Consider the following 19,777-nt stretch of genomic DNA (forward strand, 5'->3'; position numbering starts at 1 on the left):
CATATCTTGTCCCGGAAATTGAGATTCCGTTCGGGTACCACATGGTTGGAGTATTATAGAGATGGAGACTTGGCTATCACTTAGTTGACTCGTTAGACTGGACGTACACCGATACTAGATGTTCATTATGCAACCGGTCTCAGATCATACTTAGTGCTGAATATTAAAGTCTAGCTCAGCCACCGTGTAAGGTCGATACAAAGACAATGTTGTCTCTTGGTTGGAGTTCGTATTGGTCTTCGCCTTCGAGTTCCCAATCCGCATCGTTGATGAGCACCAGTATACCAGGTCGCCTGCAGTGAATGTCAGTATGCACAGCCAGATCTTAGCATACAATCGGGTTGTTTGTATAGGTCTTCCTTACACCGAGTCGTCAAGAATGAAAAGTTCTTTCTTCTCTTTTTGCATCATGTTTTCGCACAGATGCTTGATCAGGAATGCAACATTAACCGGACGTCCCTGCTCGTCGTGTGATGGAAGGGACACCTTGTGATTTCGCTGATTCGAGAAAATCATCTCCAGACCACCTCTGCGCAGGAGTGAGTAGGCTTGGCGAAGATTCTAATGTGGCATCGGTCGGTAGACCACTTACGTGAATTCGACGTTGACGTCTATTTGCCCCGCCATGGCTGTGAAGTAAGGCAGAGCGAGCTTGCGATGAAGAAGACTTGCCTTGCTGTATGGCTATAAGATAGTTCCCTGGTTGTGTTCGTCTTCAGTCACGTAGTATAGTGCAGGATGCAGCAAGTGGATATTGTCATTCAGCTGCTTCCAGGATTGTTAGAAGCGAAAAGTCTCCCCAGATTTTTTGACTGCATCATCTTCTGCCCGCATCCAGAAATTTTACCACCACCCATAATAGACTATATAACTGAGAAGAGACCAGATTGCCGACCACAATACGAAGAAATCGTAATGCTGCTCTAGTAAAAGACTTCTGATATAGAAAGGGTAAACAGTGCAAGAACATTGCATGATGAACAAAACACTGGACTTCATTGCCGCGGGCGGCAACAGACATCCTTCGGCAGCAGATTGGAACTCGGATGTTCTTGCCTTTGGAACTGGCAACAACATTGCAATCTGGAATCCACACGACCCTCAGGCACACGGCATCAATTCACTCTTATCCGGGCATACAGATATTGTGAATGTAGTGAAGCTTTATCGGGATCCCAAACTTCAGCGTCAAGTACTTCTCAGTGGCTCCGCAGACAAAACTATTCGGCTCTGGATTAGAGATACAGATACTGGTTCTTTCACCGCCACTCAGACCTTGACAGAGCATACAGCTTCTGTGAACGCTATCGCAGTGCTACCTGATGCTGGACTTCTTATCACTGGAGCTGCTGATGCGACGTTAAAAATATGGCGTCTCGAGCCACTCACGGCAGAGGTAAACTTGCAATCCTTCCCTTCTATTTTTACAATCGTTCGGCTAATCAGTGCATAGTCTGGACCACACATTGAAGTGAAGCTAATTCAGAGTATATCTTTGACCCCAAGATTCTTTCCTCTTGCGTTAGCAATCACGCGCCTCTCAGATGCTCAAATTGTATTCGCTGTAGCTGGCACAACCTCGTCATTACGAGTGTTCGTCCAGAAAGGCGATCTCTTCGCTCATGGCGCCATTCTTACTGGCCATGAAGGCTGGATTCGGTCTCTCGACTTTGTCCAGGAGAGCTCTGCAGAGGACAGTGACATCCTGCTAGCCTCAGCGAGCCAAGACAAGTATATCCGCTTGTGGCGATTTCACAAGGGTTCTGAGCTACCTGCAACAGCCTCTGCTGCTAATGACCCTACTCTCGGAGCTCTTGGTAAGTCTTTGTCGAACAAGGCACATTACATTGGAGAGGACAACTCGACACATTCGATCACTTTTGAAGCACTTCTTATTGGCCATGAAGACTGGATCTACACTGCGCGCTGGTGTGGTGAGGGACAAGCAAGTTCAGGTCCACGTTTGCTTACCGCGTCTGCCGACAACTCTCTGGCCATATGGGAGCAGGAGACCGAATCGGGCATATGGGCATGCACAGCAAGACTCGGAGAGATCAGTTCACAGAAAGGATCAACTACCGCCACTGGTAGCACTGGTGGGTTCTGGGTTGGACTATGGTCACCCGAGGGTAGTGCAATCGTCAGCCTAGGAAGAACCGGTAGTTGGAGAGTCTGGAGCTACCACTCAAGTGAAGACAGGTGGCTGCAGCAGATTGGAATCACTGGGCATGTCAGAGAAGTCAAGGATATTGCTTGGTCGAGGGATGGTGCATATCTCATGTCTACCGGATCAGATCAAACGACACGTCTTTATTCGGAATGGAAGCGATCTGGAGTCACGACTTGGTATGAGATGTCCAGGCCACAGATTCACGGGTATGATCTGAATTGCTTGGACTCCATAAAATCAACACAGTTCATATCAGGAGCTGACGAGAAACTTTTGCGTGTCTTTAACAAGCCAGGAGCTGTCGCCAAACTCATGAGCAAACTCGGCGGTACTGAAGATACTTCGGCCAGTGACCTTCCTGAAGCCGCGAATATCCCGGTCCTGGGGTTGTCGAACAAGGCTGTTGCCACTGCCACTTCGGAGGAGGAGGCTGCAGAGGAGCTTGCGACGAATGGGCAGTCTTCCAACGATCGCGACGCTGTAGATCCGGTCGCCATTACGCACAAATCCACTTTGGATTTGGATCATCCACCTTTCGAAGATCACTTAGCCAGGCATACTCTTTGGCCAGAACACGAAAAGCTGTATGGTCACGGCTACGAGATCTCTGCAGTTGCAGCATCTCACGACGGTAGCCTTGTTGCGACAGCCTGTCGTGCCAGTTCTATCGATCATGCGGTCATCAGGCTATACGATACCAAGACATGGCATGAGGTGAAGCCGACACTCGCAGCACACAACCTGACAGTCACAAGCATCACATTCTCCCCAGACGACAACTATCTCCTGAGCACAGGCCGTGATCGCCAATGGGCTCTCTTCAAGAGAGAAGAAGCAAATTCCACCGTGTACAAATTGCGTGTATCAAACCCCAAAGGTCATTCAAGAATGATCCTCAATTGCTCATGGGCGCCACAGGCTGCAGGATCAGTCTTTGCCACTGCCGGCAGAGACAAGTCCGTCAAGATTTGGCAAGTACAGACCGAGAGCACCGTCGAATGTAAAGTCACGATACCCACTACTGCGGCTGCGACTGCTCTCGCATTCGTTCCCGACTTGGTGTCGGGCAACATGGTGTTGGCATACGGCACAGAGGACGGCACCGTGAGCATTTCGGCAATCAGCGGTAACGACTGGGCTGTTGTAGAAACAACAAATATCGACAAGAATGACACGCCTTCGGCCTCAGTCAACGCTCTTCGCTGGAGACCCAATGTCGATGGCGACGACAAGCCCGGCCAGCGCCAATTCGCGATCGCGAGTGAAGATCACTCGTTGCGCCTGTTCACATTTGCTGCTCTACCTGGCCAAAACCTAGGATAGCACCACAACATACCGTACGTCGAGAACTAAACAAGGGGCACAGAGCCTATTTCGATCTATCGCACAGTACGGTCACCATGTAGATCAGTAAAACGCGCGGTAGCAGATGGAGATATTGTAGATCCACAGTGTAACAACATGGTATACCAAAGTCGTCGGCTCCGTATGCGACCTGCCCAATAAGGAAATACTTTTCCTTGCCTGAAGAGCTTAAGCCTTTCGGCGCTCGTGCACACTGGCGAGAGGGCAATTTCTAAATAGCATGTCGTGAAGAAAAAAAAATGATAAGTCCACTCTTGAGCACCGTGGTAACCATCAATATACTACCCAGCCTTGATTGATCAGAAAAGGGAGATCCGACGCGAGAACCGTACCCACGATGCTCCCAGGGGTAGCTCAGGAACGTGCGGAAGATCCGGGCTTGACGGATCACGGACAATATACCGGTTCCACCCTTCGAGAGGGGGCCACTCTCCGACACTCGCACCACAGAGACTAAGATGGATTTTCTTTCGAAGATAGATTGGTTTTATTGGAAGTGAAACATAAGAATTTAAAAGTTAGATAATAATTCGAAGCTAACATTAATCGCTATTTACATGGATGCAAATTCATTAGGGGGACATATACGGCTTTATACAGGTGCACTTGAGAATCGTTTTTTTGCTGTGGATCTTAGACCTCCATCTTGGGCGCGGCGACCTCGTGGAAGTCGGCCTCCTCGACTGCCTTTCCAGTCTTGAGGTCCATTTCTTGAGCGAAGGTCTCGGTGGGGACCCAGCCGGCAGACTTGCGGGCGGTGACTTGCTCCATCATCTTGTCGACCTGTTCGAGGGAAAGACCCTTGGTCTCGGGGACGAAGAAGTAGGACCAGACGGCGCACGTGGCGCAGAGACTTCCCCAGAGGAAGAAGACCTTGACACCGAGGTTGGCCTTGTCCTTGCCGACCAGGTATGGAGTGATGACGGCAATGACGCAGTTCCATAGCCAGTTGGAGGCAGTGCCGCATGCAACACCCTTAGATCTAATAGGAAGTTGGTAGATCTCGCCAATCACCACCCAGGCGGTAGGTCCCCAAGTAGAGGCGAAGACAGCGATGTAGATGCAGACAAAGGCGATGAGCACACCTTGGGAAGCGTGGCTGTGATCAGCGACTCCGACGATGGCAACGATGAATTGACAGACGGTCATGGCTACTGCACCCCAGATGAGCAGAGGGCGACGACCGAATCTCTCGATGGTCCAGAAGGAGAGAGGTGTAGAGCAGACGTTGACAATGTCAGTGATCATGGAGATGAGGAAGGAGTTGTGGATGCCAATGGATGTGAAGAATGTTGTCGAGAAGTAGAAGATGAAGTTGACACCAGTCCATTGCTGGAACATCTGGAGGAAGACACCGATGAAGATCTTGCGAGCGTTGCTGTTGCGGTTGCCGAGGCCACCCTTGAAGCAACCGAGCCAGCTGACCTCGCCGACCTGCATCTCATACTCGAAGTTGGCCTGGATCTCGTTGATCTCATCTGTGATGTAGTCCGAGTCAATTGGTTGACCTCGGATACGAGCCAACGCATTCTTTGCCTTATCCATTTGTTGCTTCTTGATGAAGTAACGTGGAGACTCGGGAAGCATGAACAGGCCAGAGCCAAGGATGATTGCCCAGGCAAATTGGATGGAAATTGGGATGCGGTAAGCACCACTGTTTTGGCGCTTCTCACATGCATAGGTAACACCAGCTGCGAGTAAAAGACCAATGGTGATAGCAAATTGGTAGCAAGAGATGATAGCACCTCTGACCTTGCGCGGGGCGACTTCGCTCATGTAAGTAATGTTGGTTGCAGAGACGAATCCCACACCGAAACCTGCGATGAGACGACCAACGACCAGAAGTGCGAGCTGAGATGCTGCCATCTGAAGAATAACACCGACCATGAAAACTCCACAGCCAGCGATAATGACAGTTCGACGACCTATCCAGTCGGCGAGGGAACCCGCGATCAATGATCCGAAGAAAGTACCAGCAGAGAGGATGGAAACGGTGAGGGATTGGTTGGAGGCGGAGTACAAGTATGTACCATCCGGCTGTAACGAGCCAAAGGTCTCGAGAAACTTTTGTGTGCCCATGACTCCATTGATGTAGCCAGAGTCGTAACCGTTGAGGATACCAGCAAAGGCAGCAAAGGCGCACATCATGTACGCCTTGAGGGTCACTGGCGCCTCAATGCGCTCAGGTGTTAGGGCCATCTTTGTGAAAGCAGATGAGTGATATAGTGTATGGGAGTGTAGAGATGTAGAGTGTCTTAGAGTAGATTGTGAGATTGAAGAAGTAAGTGGAGCTTTTGATGTAAGAACTGTTGGATGATGGGGAAATAGAAAGAATGGAGTGCTGGGGAAAGCCTCTTTATACCAACTTACACCCATGGGGCAGCCATAGGTGTCTGGTGTTGAATGCCGTTGTATGGCGTTCTGTTCACCATGCTTGTCTGGAGACCAAGCACTTGAACAGTCTAGAGTGGCGCACGGCCCGCGACTAAGGGCCCAGCCCGTATATCACTCAATCCGGAGAATATGGAGGAAGAACCTTGGAGCCATGAGGTGTGGCGCTGATAGTGAATGCTTCGATTATAACCTTACTTGGTCGAACCTCGTAACATAGATCTCCACTACATTGCCGTAGTTCCTTGTGCTGTTTTTCTTGTGAAACGAAACAGATTTCGCAAACTCGAAGCGTGTGCACACGTTTTTTGGCCACCTCCATGGGGTTTCTCCAGATCCACTCTGCAGAGTGGATCCAAAAATCAAACGCGCCAGTATGATCCGGCCACTGTGTTTGCGGAAGCACGGCACCGCTTTCGAGCATGGCTCCCCATATCGCCCCACTGGTCCAGTGTGTAGCTAATTGCAGGAACGTGGAGGGTTCTCGTAACGAGCAATTGTGGAGTCCGGAGGACGACTGATTCATAATCAGCAAATATCAGGAGCCACGTCTGAAGGATGAAGAAGCTGGTAGATGACACGAGCCGCGGAGCACCACTTTCCAGGTTGTAAGACATCGTAGTAAAGCGGAATGTGGGCGTGAGCAAAATTTACCCATACGACTTCCTAACGCCTTCTCACTTCATCAGTCATGGCAAGATCTTTTCTCGCACACAATAGCTTGATAGGTGAAAGGTGTTTACTGGTCGTCACCACATGATCAATATATTGCTTGCCTTAAGTGTCCGTGATCTTGTCGTGTCAAGCTATAGTGCAAGTATATGTACGGACACCGCCTACGTGGACTTCGTTGGATTGTGAGGCTCTGAGAGTACTCTTTCGAGTCATTATCGTCGTACCATGAATCTCTATGGTGTGCACGAGACAATCTCCTCACCCAGGATCACCCCCCATTCGCATCTCGCTCAAGATCTGGCCTGTCTAGTCCTGAAGAGAAATGTCGGGGCCCCGAGTGCAAGGGCATGAACTGTGGATCACGTTGTGTTCGGTCAAGTCCTAGACGCGGTCGTACGGCGGCGATACTGCGTCACGGCATCCAACTCGGGTTTTAAGCTGATTTCTCTCCAATGATAGATGGGAACGAAGCCCTAATGGATAAGTTTTCTGGTTCATGGGGTAAGCATGCTATCAAGTCCGAGTCGTGGTATTGCACCTTAGCCAGGCACGTGGAGACCGAGACCGCACCGAAAGATCGCAGGTGCAGTCTTCTCCATACAGATCTAAACTCATGATGGTCTTTGCATGCAGATCATGGGGCTCTGTGTGACCTGAAAGTCTGGAGCTATAGATCATTCCAGACTTTTGCTCGAGCAGCTCACTGATTCTGAACCAAAGATGTTTTCATCCTGGGGACAGTTTGTGATGTCGTCTGATATTTTGGCTTTTTGGTTTAGTGGCTAAATTAAGGTACAGTACATTGAAGTGGTCACGGTGCCATATCTGGTGGCTGAACAACTATCCGCAGCGGAACCTGTTTGCTTCCGAGCATCCGTTAGGCTCGACATGTACCTTGGGTACCTTACTGTACTTATACATCTCTCAACTGTCAACCTCTTTTTAGTTTACCTGGAGCCTGAGCATTGCTCGTTACTGACCTATGATGTCAACTTGCAAGGCATGAGATACGACAGTACAGTTTGCTAAAGTTGTGCAATCGCTATTCGATGAAGACAAGCTTTTTGATGGCCCACTATGGACCATTGTACAGTTACCTGCAAGTGCTTACTGTACCTTAAGGTACCTTACCATACAGTACTGTATGTCCGGGATTCGCTGAATACGGAAACGGTATCATGCATAGAGTCCGGGACACCAAACAGTAACACTGCCATCAGAAGAGAATGCTCAGCCGCTTATACATACAAGTGGTCTCGTCAGTTTCGGTGATCAAGCATAGTGCGTCATTATTTCCGTGGTCTGTCTGTCTTCAGCTTGATCATCATCATGTGCACCTCGCTCATCCGCTTCGAGAAGTGTAATGCTCCAAGTGGGGTGATTTGGCTGTCAAGACGCATTCGAACGGCCGTTTCAACATTCTGGCCTCCCCTGTACTTGCTGAGTCTGGTCAAGATTTCTGAGCATGGATGCTCGCTGGACTGACATCGCTTCAGCGCTCCCTTACTTCCATCTGGGTGGCGTGATCGGTCATGTAAGCCCAGTCAAAGCATTCAGCGTGTTGTTCGGCGATTATTAGATCCAACAATACTACAGAAAAGGTATAGCCTGTGAGATGGCATGGTTCTCCAATACCAACACCGCTAACAGGTGCATACTGAAGGGCATTGGTGTTAGCGGACCAGTCGAGATGGCTATAGGAGATTAAAACATGGTAAACCTAACGTCTTCCCCACCGCCTCACCAATTTTGCTGCGATGCACCTAGTCGGTCTGGTCGAGTTGCCTGTCACGTCGAATTATGACCGTTGAGCATGTGAATCATGTGCATTTTGTAGGTGGTTCATCCAAGCGACGTGCATGGAAATGATCGAGCAATGTCAATGGACCTGAGCTATTCGACCAATGCGAGAGTAAATGCAGAACTCACTCGAAAATACCAGGTGTCTGTAGCTGTCAACCTCAGCTTCCACAATTTGCGTGAACCTACCTCTTACCATAGTCATTCATACAGTTCAGAATGAAGTCAACAGAAATTGAGCCTTTGCAATGAACGATGCGGAAGTGCACAGTTACGGCGCTTTGCGCATAAAGTTTCCTAATTGACTGATCTTCCTGGGCATCTCGTTCAATGATGATCCCCCTCATATGACGAAAGTGAAAAGACAGCTACGAAGTGCAGTCGAATTCATCCAGCACAGCAGTTGCTAGGAATTGATGTGAAACATTAGTACCGGGGCATAGCAAACGTCGGACGGCTAACGCGCTTGCGTGATCTACAACATGTCTATCATAACCGCATTTTAGCCCACCGGGTATCCCGCTATCTATTAAGGCATGCCTTAGTTTCGCAAAGATAAGCATGTCTATCAATTAAATTAATCAAGGTGTTGAGGAATGTCGTTCTGCCAAGTTTTAAAGAGTCTCACTTTGCCATGAGATCCAGTTGAATATGGTATCGTCTATAGACTGCAGTAGGTCGGTATATATCATAACAAAGAAAGGGCTTAATAGAGGTCCTAGCCATCGCTTCTCTGCACTCTTTATTGCCTGCCTTGTTCCTCGATATCCGATTTCACCTCATGTCTACTATGACAGAACATACAGAAAGTGAGGTGGGGAAGCAAAAAGTGATTGTAGGGTGACGAAGACAGCTTGATCAGTGACATCCAGAGAAGCTCGATGATACCATCGAGCGAGAAATCCGGTTTGATGCCAAGGAATCGTCTGACTGACCCTGAAGGCTTGCCACAGGGGATTGTGAGATAGGGCGCATTCGACTTTCCCACTGAAATATATGAAGACATACGGCAGTACTTATGGAGGATCTTTGAGGAGACTCATCTGATGTCTAATTGCCTCGTCAGGCCATATAACCGTGCAGTAAACAGGAGATGGTCAAAGAAGGCGGAACAGTCCGTTCTGTATCATATACGAACCAGATGAGTGGGACAACTCAGATGAGGCTGCGATGTGGCATGACCAAAAAGACCTAATCTAAATCGTCCACATGGTTAGCACATGGCCATACGATGGGCAACATGCCGTCCATGGCGATAGAACGGATGGTACAGCTCTGGCCAGACTGTGTCGCGAAGTCGCTATCCTCATGGTCCTGCCTTTTGCGAGGGTTGCTCGCAGGAAAGGAGTGTGCTCCGATGTGTAAATGCAAGCAATGATATGCCATAACGGAGCGTTTGGAGTAGAGTGATGGTACAGGCACATCAGCAAAATGACTACGAGGGTCTCAAGAGGTCCAGCAAGGACCGACGCTGTGTAATGTGCAATGTCGATTTTGTAAGTGCATAAACTCACGTATCTTACAACCGTATCGTCATCATATGAAGATGATGCCAGGATCTCCTTGCTCAGAAATAGATCACTCGGTACTTTAGTGCAGCTCCAGGAGAATCTGAAGTGATATCCATCATTAAAATCGGCCATTAATGACACTCGAATTACTCTGATGTCTCCTCAAGTGGCATGGCTCTGAGGCAGATCAGTTCAGAATTTGCATTGCCTCAGCTCCGACATCGTCGAGCCACATGGCGATCTAGTAAGCAGGTTCTCGTAGGAGCTTACCTTGACCGCCCCCCTGGAGAACAGCTCTGGCGATGAAGGCTGCGGCCCCTCGAGGATCACGTCCCAAGTATCCTCAGTAAGAATGGGAGAAGTTGACTTTCCCACAGATCGGTATAGCGAGCTCCATACAGTAGCTCAATCAAAAGCGGAAGACCTCTGATCAATCTGGTGGAGTGTGTTGTATGACTGTCAGTCCATAAGCTTATACCACCGAAAGTTCGGCGAGACATAAGCATCGTAAAGTACAAAGTCCGAAAGCACTCGTCTATCACAATACCTGCCCTCTGAAACGTAACCAGCTTCTAGAAGATCAGTGGGGTTTGAGCTTGGCCCCTATGCTGAGGGGTAGCATCACTGCTAGGCTAAAGCCTGATACAGCCAATCAGAAACGTCTTGTAGATCTGGCGTGCAGCTACTGAATACTGACATCAGTGTTTCAGGTCGTTAAGGAGTCATGCTCCATGCCTCTGCGCATCCTCATTTAAAGAACTGCCTCTCTACAGCAAATTCCTTACCTACCTTGATCACCCGGTGCAGGCACCGTCAAAAGGGTGACTAGTTTATAGAGCGCTTTCCGATGTCATGCAAGAGTAGTTTGATCGTTGTTTTTTCCCATACCAACGCCTGTTTACAATCATTAGTCTGGCTCAGGTCGACCTCTTAACCTAACACTCGTTGGCTGTCAGTATCACAGGCTGTGCCTTGTACTGCGTTTCGGATCACTCTTCCAAATCCAAACGGCATTCGTTTGATTAGTTAATACCCTCTTTGCTTTGGTGTATCCTACTACTCGGCTCGCATATAGAGCTCCCTGTCCACAACTCACATAACGTCTCCCTTGCAGCCTGGTGCTTGCATCGACAGTCGCTTTTTCTCTATCCGGGTACACCTTCACGCTTTAATTACCTCCGTCAGGCTCGTGGAATTTGTGTGGCTCGTCTCTTCTGACATAGACCCTTGCGTATCAAGCATTTGGAAACACCATCAACGCTCCATCAGTGTTTCAACGGCGGTGCGTTTCATCACTTCTAAGCTGCCAAACTATTGCGTCTACGAAGAGTTGCGCAACGTCACACTTTCACTGCTCTTCCTTTACCTGATTGCATTGTGTTGGTCTACACATCTTTCCTCGTCGGATACAAAACACGATCCTTAAAAAATCAACGCTATAAATCCTCATGTTCATGCATCATCCACAGCTCAGCTTCTATTCGGCGGCAGCCTTGGTGTTCTTTCTGCAGGTCACCGCAGCAGTCCGTCTCGAGGACTTCACACCTCGGGCTTCCAATCTCCCATCCGACTGCGAGCAGCTCTATAGCTCACACATCGACGGCTGTGAATCGTCCGACTTCACCAACGGCAAATGCTCCAAGTCCTGCATCTCTGCGCTGACCACTTTGAGTGCCTCCGTTAAGCAAACATGCGCGGGTGATGTTTCGGAAGATAACATCATCAGTGCTATGCTTAATAACCAAGGTGTATTAAGAGTCTGTCCAAATGCTGGAGATGCTGATGCTGGAGATGACGCCAGCAGCGCTACTTCGGCCACTTCATCGGCTACGAGAAGTACTCCCACTGCATCTAAGCAAGCTGAGTCGGAGTCGATCGGCACGAGCACCATGATACTTAGCGCAGATCCCTTAAGTACCAGCGGTATCCTCGTGGATACTTCTTCGCCTATGTCTTCCACCAGCTTGATGTCCTCAGCAGCCATGCGTACAGCTACTGCTAGTACGACACTGACAGCAGCGCCAGTCGCCGCGACCAAATCAAGTGCCGCGAGTAGTGGCATTGACGTCCTACACGATGCTACTACTGGAGCCACTGCCCCGCCAGAAGAGACAGCCTCATCACCCTCTGCGACCACAAGTGACGCATCAGTAGACAGCTCTAGCACTGGGGGCGGTAGCCCATTCGATAGTACTAGTGGTTCTGTCAGGACCTTGGGTTCGCTTTCAGCAGTCCTGATGTCGTTTTCTTTCGGTCTGATCTTGCTTCGGTAATCCGACACGAACAGATCATATTCATTTTGTCATGGCCGAATGTTCGGCTCGCTCTTTGTTCTGTCCTTTCCTTCCTTTTCTTGTTTGTTTACTTTACATGACTGTCCCAGTACGGCCTCAGTACGGCCCCAGTCCTATACCCCATCAGCGCAATGTACGCTCGAGATGCGAATGAAACGGCATGAAAGGCGTTTGTTGCTGTTATCCCTGAAGGCAATCATAAAGCTCTGTACAGAATTAATATAGCAATGTTGTAAGCCGTCGAGACAATCTATTCTTTTGCCACCCTTTTTGAAATATAAATATGATATGTTCCCTCAACTTCAGTCAAATTGACCGCAAGATTTGTTGTTGGCGAAGGACCAGATGCAGTCGGATGTTGTATTTGTGCAGCTGCTCTGCATTGTGATGCCAGGTCATGATCATGTCAATACATGTGCGCATGCGCGGTCAGGCAGTTTGAGCCACAAGGTCGGAACGCACGACATCTGGATGTTGCTATGCCAAATGATAGAGGGGGACCCTGTCCATATTGCCACACATCATCTGCTGACATGACATGGCAACGACATGACCTCCTACATCACCATATGTATATGATGACATTTCTGTTGATCTTGATTTCATGATGACAGTGTGCCAGCACAGATTCTCCTGTTCACGACTGGTCCTCAGGCCTTCCAACCGATGAAGTGAGGAGGATCAATTTATCGCACATTGATTCGTGATCAGATCGAGCAACACATTATCGCTACCAGCAATTATAAAGTTGGAAGTATCGCATATCATTCGTCTTCATATGGCAGCTGATTGTCGAAGGAGCGGTACCTCGCGCTGTGGATATATGATACATGATTGCTGCCTCGTGATGAAATGCCGGATATTTTCTCCGATAGTCCTGGGGGCACTAAAGACACACCTAGCTCATAGGCTATAGGGCGTGGATTTGAACATTGCAGGCACTGGCTGCAGTGCTTCAATCGTTGGGGACAAAGACGGACCTATGCTGCTGATTCAGGTGTGGGATCAAGGACAGGAAGGCTGTTGCTCTTCGAGGACAAGTTTGGAACACTAAGTTGTTTGCAGCCCTTGGTGTAACACAGTTGAATATGGAACAGACCGAGTGGAGGTCAGGAAGGGAAGAGCTCTCTCTTGGTGGGTATGTACGCCTTGAGGCCTAGTCATGATGAAAGCCTCGTGTAGCAACAAAGCCTCGGCCATTTCTTCTTGACAGTTGAAAGTGTATTCGAAGTAGTGAGGGGCTTTACCATCTGAACACAATGTACTTAAAATCACTATACATATGATATTCCATCATCAATCCAATGACACAACTGCTAGGCACTGATCAAGACTGACATGAGTATTATACGAGAGGAGTGCTAGCAAGCCAGAACTAAGGTATGAAGACGTTCGGGTGAAGTATCCTGGTGGCTACCTTAAGATACGAAAAAGGTGACATGACTTCTGCCAGGACCATCTCCGAGGCTTCTCGAGTCCAGTGAAGCAGCCTGTGGTCGCATGTCCTGCCTTGAAGATGGATCGCATCAATAGGCGCGAGAATCGAACCACCTTTAAACATGAAGCAGAGGCTGTTATCTCGAAGTCATCGGGCGCATCGCCCCGTTCTTCTTCATATACGTGCAAATGATTGGCGGCAGGACCGAAATATCCTGCGTCTTCGGTCGGGTAGTCGATGTTTGATGCTATGGGCTACAACGTGGTCCCAAACCACGGACACTCGACGAATGCTTGCAATCGCTTTCATGATGGACATTGGGGTCGATCCAGTTTCTGTTCATTGGTGGAAATGATCCAAGCCGATTCAAGGACTCGTAAGCGCATTCGTGTCCTTGTAAGATGCAATTTCACGCGGCACGGAGGTACACGATTCACAAGAATCGAAAATGGTTCACCCTTAGTAGGCATGTGGTCTTGAGGGCTACAAATCATGCACACCCCTTTGCATGCGTTTATTGCCTCTGCAAAGTGCGTGTTTACCAGTGCCTTGTCAACACCCTGATGCTAGCCAATGTTAGTAGGTTGCATCTCCCACCTGAAGGAGTTGAATGGTCATCAGTACGAGGCGTTGTCTCCCCAGCTCTCTGTGACTATAAGTGGCGTGCGTGGTCATTCGATATTTCGTGTTCGCTTTCACAGCACTGAAAGGGTACTGTACTGTATGATCAATACGGTTCCCCAAAAGGATATGTCCAGGGTGGAGTACTGCGCAGGGTCTGGGGTATATGAGAAGAAATAAGTGTGATTCTAGAAGCCCTGCCCGCCCCACAGAGCTATTGTCCATGGCATTTCGTCGATAAGATCACGGTCCTGCTCCTGGATACGATGTCAGGCCATATGCCAAGAAAGTGTTAGAAGCCTAAGGTATGCGAGATACGGTGTGATTAAGAAATGCATTATACCGATGTGAGTGTCGTGCTTCGAGGATATGATCATAGGACAAAGGCACGAGATGAGGACGTAGTCCTGCATGCTGTACTGTATGATGAATGCAGTCATTGGGTTGATCTTCAACGGACGTTGTCACTAAGCAATAATTGTCTGGGAGACCTCAGGGCATAGTCGGGTTCACAATGTCTTTCTCCGGTCCAATGAGTTTCGCACGAGTGGAACCGACGGATCATCTGGATGTTACCCACTGCACCTTGGCCGAGGGGGCACATCGTTTGGAGTAACATTTGCTTCCGTTGTACAAGTGTATTTCGCAAAAGGTGCAAGCGTGTTCATGCGTGTTCGGAGAAATAAGCTGCAAAACTTACGAGCGCGTCGAAGTATGTACAGTATCTTCAATGTACTCGTACCGGCTGTCGTTGATGATTTACATACACGATACGCGCCTCAGGTAGCTAGGTATGCGTCATCCTTCACAAGGCACGGTGCCTCGGAGAAGTTCTGCACTAACGAAGAGCTCCACGCGACAGCCAGAATTTTCCTTCGCCCTGATGATAATCATCAAGACCACGGCAAGCGGCACCAGTGCCAGGTACGACAAGCGTATAGCATACCTGTGGCAGGGTGGCTGACGTGACAATTTTTATGCTACCTGTGTATTATGATGTGGAGGTTCAATTATAGAGTACGTTGAAATAGTCTATACAAATTTACCCGCTCGTGCCGCGAAATGATACCGAGGTTTTCAGGCGCATTTACCTGTTAAAGTACCTCACCTGCCGATGCGCACGTACGCACCGTACCGTTCACCTTTGCAAGCAAAAGTCCATGCAAGATAATGGACTTGCACGTTTCGGTTTCACTACTTGTATTTAGCTCTGTCCGGAGTATCCACATCGAAATGGCGCAGGCTGTTATGAAGCCAGGTTCCACAAGCATGGATAGATTGCCTGTAAAGTCTCCTTAATCGGAGCATGTTCAAGACAAGTATAGCACATCCGTAGGTGCCACGCAACCGAGATGTGCCCATACTGTAGTTGCAGTTCTTAGCCAACAAACTTCTGATTCGTTGTCACATATGTTCTCTCTTCGCGCTTTGTTAAAAGCATTGCATACACGATGATTCGATCTCATGTTGCAGTGGAAAGACCTCTAATTGCTCGTCTGAGACGGACCCTGCAGAGCGCAGCCTGGCGCATGTGGGCTATACTATGATGTGGGCGCCTGAGTTCAGACGAGTATAGTTAGACGAGTATAGTGTCATGTATAAACGTGTCATGCTAGCGATTCCACGAACTCGGATATCAGGGAAAGCAGGCTTGGTGACTACCTCAGCTCCGACTTAGAGAGAAGATACTTGCACCGGACTCGATACAACGAAATTTTGCATTCGGAATGGATGGCCAATATCCTTGCTAGCCCCCCTCGACCAAAGTTTGGTAACGCTTATCTTTATTTGTTCTTTTTGGTGGTTCGAGCGTCTTGGAAGGGTGACCGGGAATTGTATTGCGGACGAAGAGACACACTTGGGGCAGCCGAGTTAAAGCCAAGGCTGATCCTTTATTTTCGCATCAGCCCGGATAACAGCGTTATTATCCACAAATCCTCGGATATGACGATTAGAAGCGTCCAACCGATGGACGCATTAGCGTCGACTACCAAGATGTCAAACCAGTGGCACGAGTGACGACCATATGAAGCATTTGAGATGCTGACGAAGATCGGAGGCAGTGCAATGAGCACTAACGGGTATTGAATCGTAAAATTTGCTATCATTTCATTTGATGCATGAGGTACAATATGTAAGAGCTTTATACTAGTTCTAGCTCTGCATCGTACGCATGCCCCTGCTTAAACCGTGGTATCTTTGTGCCCGTACGAACGCCTGTAATAATGCAATGCTGCATTCCCGCAATATGCTTATAGCCTGCAGCCATGTAGTCGTTAACGCCGGGTATGCTATGTTCCGCTGTGTACGCTTAAAGATAACAAAAAAAAACAAAAAAGCAAATGGTTTTGGTAGCCTTGACCAGCGCAAGAAACCATTTTGCGAAGTAATGAAGAAATGACATGAACTTCTTAAGTCCTGCCGAATGAAGGGGTGGGCAAAGGAAGCTGTTGCTGGTTGTAGCTGGGCAGAAAGCTTGGCCACTGATATGCTGTAGCCGATGTCTGGTGATTGCCATCGATCCATTGATTCTGAGCAATATAAGGTAATTGTCCAGTCTGAAGTTCTTGAGGTCTACCCAGTGGCTGATAGTGCATCTGATCACGACAGACGTGCTGTGGCTGATCCCTAGTGCGCTGAGGTGGGGGGACGAGTAACGTGGAGACACTGCGAATTGGGCGATATGGACTATTGCGCTGCTCCAAGTAGTATGAAGGCGATAATTGAGATGAAAGAGTCTGACCAGTAGCCGAGAGACCTCCATGGGTTGGGGACACGCCAGCCGAGCCAGGATATGGGCTCTGATGACGTGGCTGTGTCAGCCCTTGGGAAACTGGTGTGAGCTGCACCGGTGGCTGGTAATGGTTGACCGAGGCGGTCATAGATGGTGTTGAAGTCCAGGAAGTGGTCGGTACTGGAGTGGACCCATATGAACGTTGGTTGTAGTTCAAAGGAGGCAGCTGAGGAAGCATCTGCTGCTGATGCTCCGCAGTGCCACTCTGAGGTGTGACAGCGTTCGATTGGGAGAGTGGGATCCCAAGGCTTGGTAAAGGTACTCTAGGCAAGAATGCGCTCTGGTTATATGTGAGAGCATTGGAACCAGATGGGAAAGTCTGGCCATAATTGGAATTGGTCGTGGCATGTCTCTTCGCAGGCTGGGAGACAGAGGCATCGTCCAAGCTTCGTTTGCGAGTGCTCTGCGAATGCAACTTTGGAATAGGTCCGAGCGGTGAGGGATTGGGTGTAGATGCAATCGAAGGGGTAACGGATTTGGCATACTGGGGGTGAGTATGACTTCCAGAATATGGCGGGGAAGCGTGGTTTGATATTGGTGGTGACGGAAGTGTGATGCCTAGAGCTCCGGTAGATGATTGCATTGCAGGTACATGTGATGCCTGATCGAAGAAACTGGCGAACATCCCAAGTTTTGTTTGCCACTGGTCCCATTCTTCGGCTGAAGTGAACAAGGCGTATTTCATGTTGCTCAGGAATTCGACTTCCATAACATGAACTTCAGAAACAGAGATGCCCGACACTTCGGCCCATGTTTTGTTGGTATAGGTGTTGTCGTCTAGAAACTTATTTCCCAGCATCAAAGCTACAGTCAAAAGTCTGTACTCGCTACCTGGCTTGCCCTTGACCGAGGGGTTGAGCTTCTTCAACCTGTACACAAAAAGCAGGGCGAGTATGATCACATTCTGAGCCACCTGCGTAGTCGACAAAATAGTCGTCACCCATTTGCGAAACCCAGTGCTTGGAATTGCATCTGGCACTAGAGGTTGCACCGCATGCTTGTAAGTTGCGAAGCTCTCAGCAAGCCCAAGAGTCGCGGAGCTCTCGAACCAGAAAAGACATGTAATCTGAGCTGCCAATTCGGCTAGGCTGCCTTGACTGTTGTTGACGGATCGTGGAATCTGGAGTGACGGCGCAATGCTGCTCATACGAGACTCTTTCTTTGAGTCATGCGGTTTCGGATGCTGTAGAAACACTGGACTTCGTGGCTTGTTGGTGGTGTTAGGCGCAACATCTGCTTTGCCCATAGAGCCTTCAAGAGCAGCAGCCTGATAGTGATATCCAGAATCGTATCTCGGGTGACCCACAGCGTACCTTGTCGAACTATTTGATTTCTCCCCACAGTAAGGATACTGAGAGTGCTGCAGATTGGTCGCTACGGTATTCATCTCCGGAGGTGGAGTTAGCGGTCTATAGTTCGTCGGCGTTGTCTTTTCACATCCAGCAGAAGGAGAGAGGGCGTCGAAGTCGTAATTGTAATAGCTCTGAGGTCGATGAAACTGGCTGAAGGGATTACGAAATTGGACGATTGGTGCTGGATGCATGGGTCGGGATGATAGTGCGTTCAGCATGGAATCAGAAAGTGTTTTGATCAGGTCCAATCAGAGCAAATGAGATTCGTGTGATGTCGAAGAGGAAGGCGGCAAGGATGAAGTAAACAGTGAAGAATCACGATGGTGGATTGCTCTTGGACATTGCAGGTCAAGATTGATGTGAAGTGAAGTTGAAGATGTGTGAATGGCGACTACAACAACAACGACAACTAGATCGAGCGGGGGTTCCCAAACTGTTGAAAGTATGTGAAGAAGGAGAAGCAAGGAGTGAAAAGGAAGTCAAGTCAAGACAGGTAGGCATGTACATGTATGACAGCGACGAGAAATGCTGGCGGTCTTTCGGGTCAAGACAGGAACAAGCATACGGGTAGCAAAAGCGACATGACACTGCGGCCTTAGTGGAGCGAGGGTTAGCAATCATGGAAAGTGTGAAGCAACTGTTTGGGTACATCACGTATGCACGTAGGCAGACAGCAATAGCATGAAGGCCTGTTCTTCCGCGCCATGATCATCGGAACAGCGGCGGAGCTGATGGCGCTGGGCAAACGTTCATGAGGATGGCTTCGCGTGAAGTCTGAATCAAGGTCCGGCTGGTTCCAGACATGGAAGTTCCAAGACCTCACCGCAAGAGGCGCAGGAAGGAAATGGAAGGAGAGGGTCAGGGCCAACGTTGACATCAGATCCACGGCTTCCTCACGCCGAGCTGGACCCAGCAACAGCGGCCGGGCTAGACGGATATTGGCAAATCAGCGTTCTGCCCCATCACAGGAGGATATGACCGTGTGCCGCCCGCACAACCTGTCCTATGCAAAAAGAAATCCCATGTCGGACTCTAGCAGCGCTATGTGTTATCCCTGGCCTTTACTTGATACTGACACAGCTTGCTATCAATTCAGCTGCCCTGCCATGCGCCCCAAAAGGACAGCAGGCGACTACCGGCAGCAGCCAGCCTCAGCCGTCGCTTCTTTTGACGGCATCCTATCGGTCATGGCCTTGTCTACGGTGCATGACCCGCCGCGGCTTCAAGCATCTTTTTTGCGTGCACGTTTGGGACTTTGGACATAAGACAATCGAACTGCGCGGGCTATGATTCGCCAAGCCCATGGCAGATCCAGTGGATTCAAGGCTCGGCAAACCATTCCTGCGTCGCACCGCCAGAGAGATGC

The 19,777-nt window shown here is 49.1% G+C and overlaps 4 protein-coding genes across 5 annotated transcripts; 1 reads left to right on the forward strand and 3 right to left on the reverse strand.

Moving 5' to 3' along the window:
• Positions 1-175: 175 nt before the first annotated feature.
• AAFC00_000070 (uncharacterized protein) lies at positions 176-627 on the reverse strand (the record flags this gene model as incomplete). The annotated part of the gene is made up of 3 exons (XM_069347451.1): positions 176-293; positions 365-529; positions 593-627. The coding sequence occupies 3 exons, from the start codon at positions 625-627 to the stop codon at positions 176-178; spliced, it is 318 nt and encodes a 105-aa protein (XP_069196254.1).
• A 349-nt stretch (positions 628-976) lies between these two features.
• On the forward strand, positions 977-3,493 carry AAFC00_000071 (uncharacterized protein; the record flags this gene model as incomplete). Its single annotated transcript, XM_069347462.1, has 2 exons — positions 977-1,396; positions 1,454-3,493. The coding sequence occupies 2 exons, from the start codon at positions 977-979 to the stop codon at positions 3,491-3,493; spliced, it is 2,460 nt and encodes an 819-aa protein (XP_069196255.1).
• Positions 3,494-4,168: 675 nt separating this feature from the next.
• AAFC00_000072 (uncharacterized protein) lies at positions 4,169-5,734 on the reverse strand (the record flags this gene model as incomplete). The annotated part of the gene is made up of 1 exon (XM_069347471.1): positions 4,169-5,734. One exon carries the CDS (start codon positions 5,732-5,734, stop codon positions 4,169-4,171), a length of 1,566 nt encoding a protein of 521 aa, XP_069196256.1.
• Positions 5,735-16,676: 10,942 nt separating this feature from the next.
• Positions 16,677-18,629, reverse strand: AAFC00_000073 (uncharacterized protein; the record flags this gene model as incomplete). Of its 2 annotated transcripts, none has more annotated exons than XM_069347495.1 (1): positions 16,677-18,629. In XM_069347495.1, one exon carries the CDS (start codon positions 18,627-18,629, stop codon positions 16,677-16,679), a length of 1,953 nt encoding a protein of 650 aa, XP_069196258.1. The 2 variants fall into 2 exon arrangements, with proteins under 2 accessions (XP_069196258.1, XP_069196257.1); XM_069347494.1 differs by having other exon boundaries at positions 16,677-18,446.
• Between the last annotated feature and the right edge of the window lie 1,148 nt (positions 18,630-19,777).

The sequence above is a fragment of the Neodothiora populina genome, assembly GCF_041146345.1.
Source record: "Neodothiora populina strain CPC 39397 chromosome Unknown canker_contig_1, whole genome shotgun sequence".
NCBI classification, from domain to species: Eukaryota; Fungi; Ascomycota; class Dothideomycetes; order Dothideales; family Dothioraceae; genus Neodothiora; species Neodothiora populina.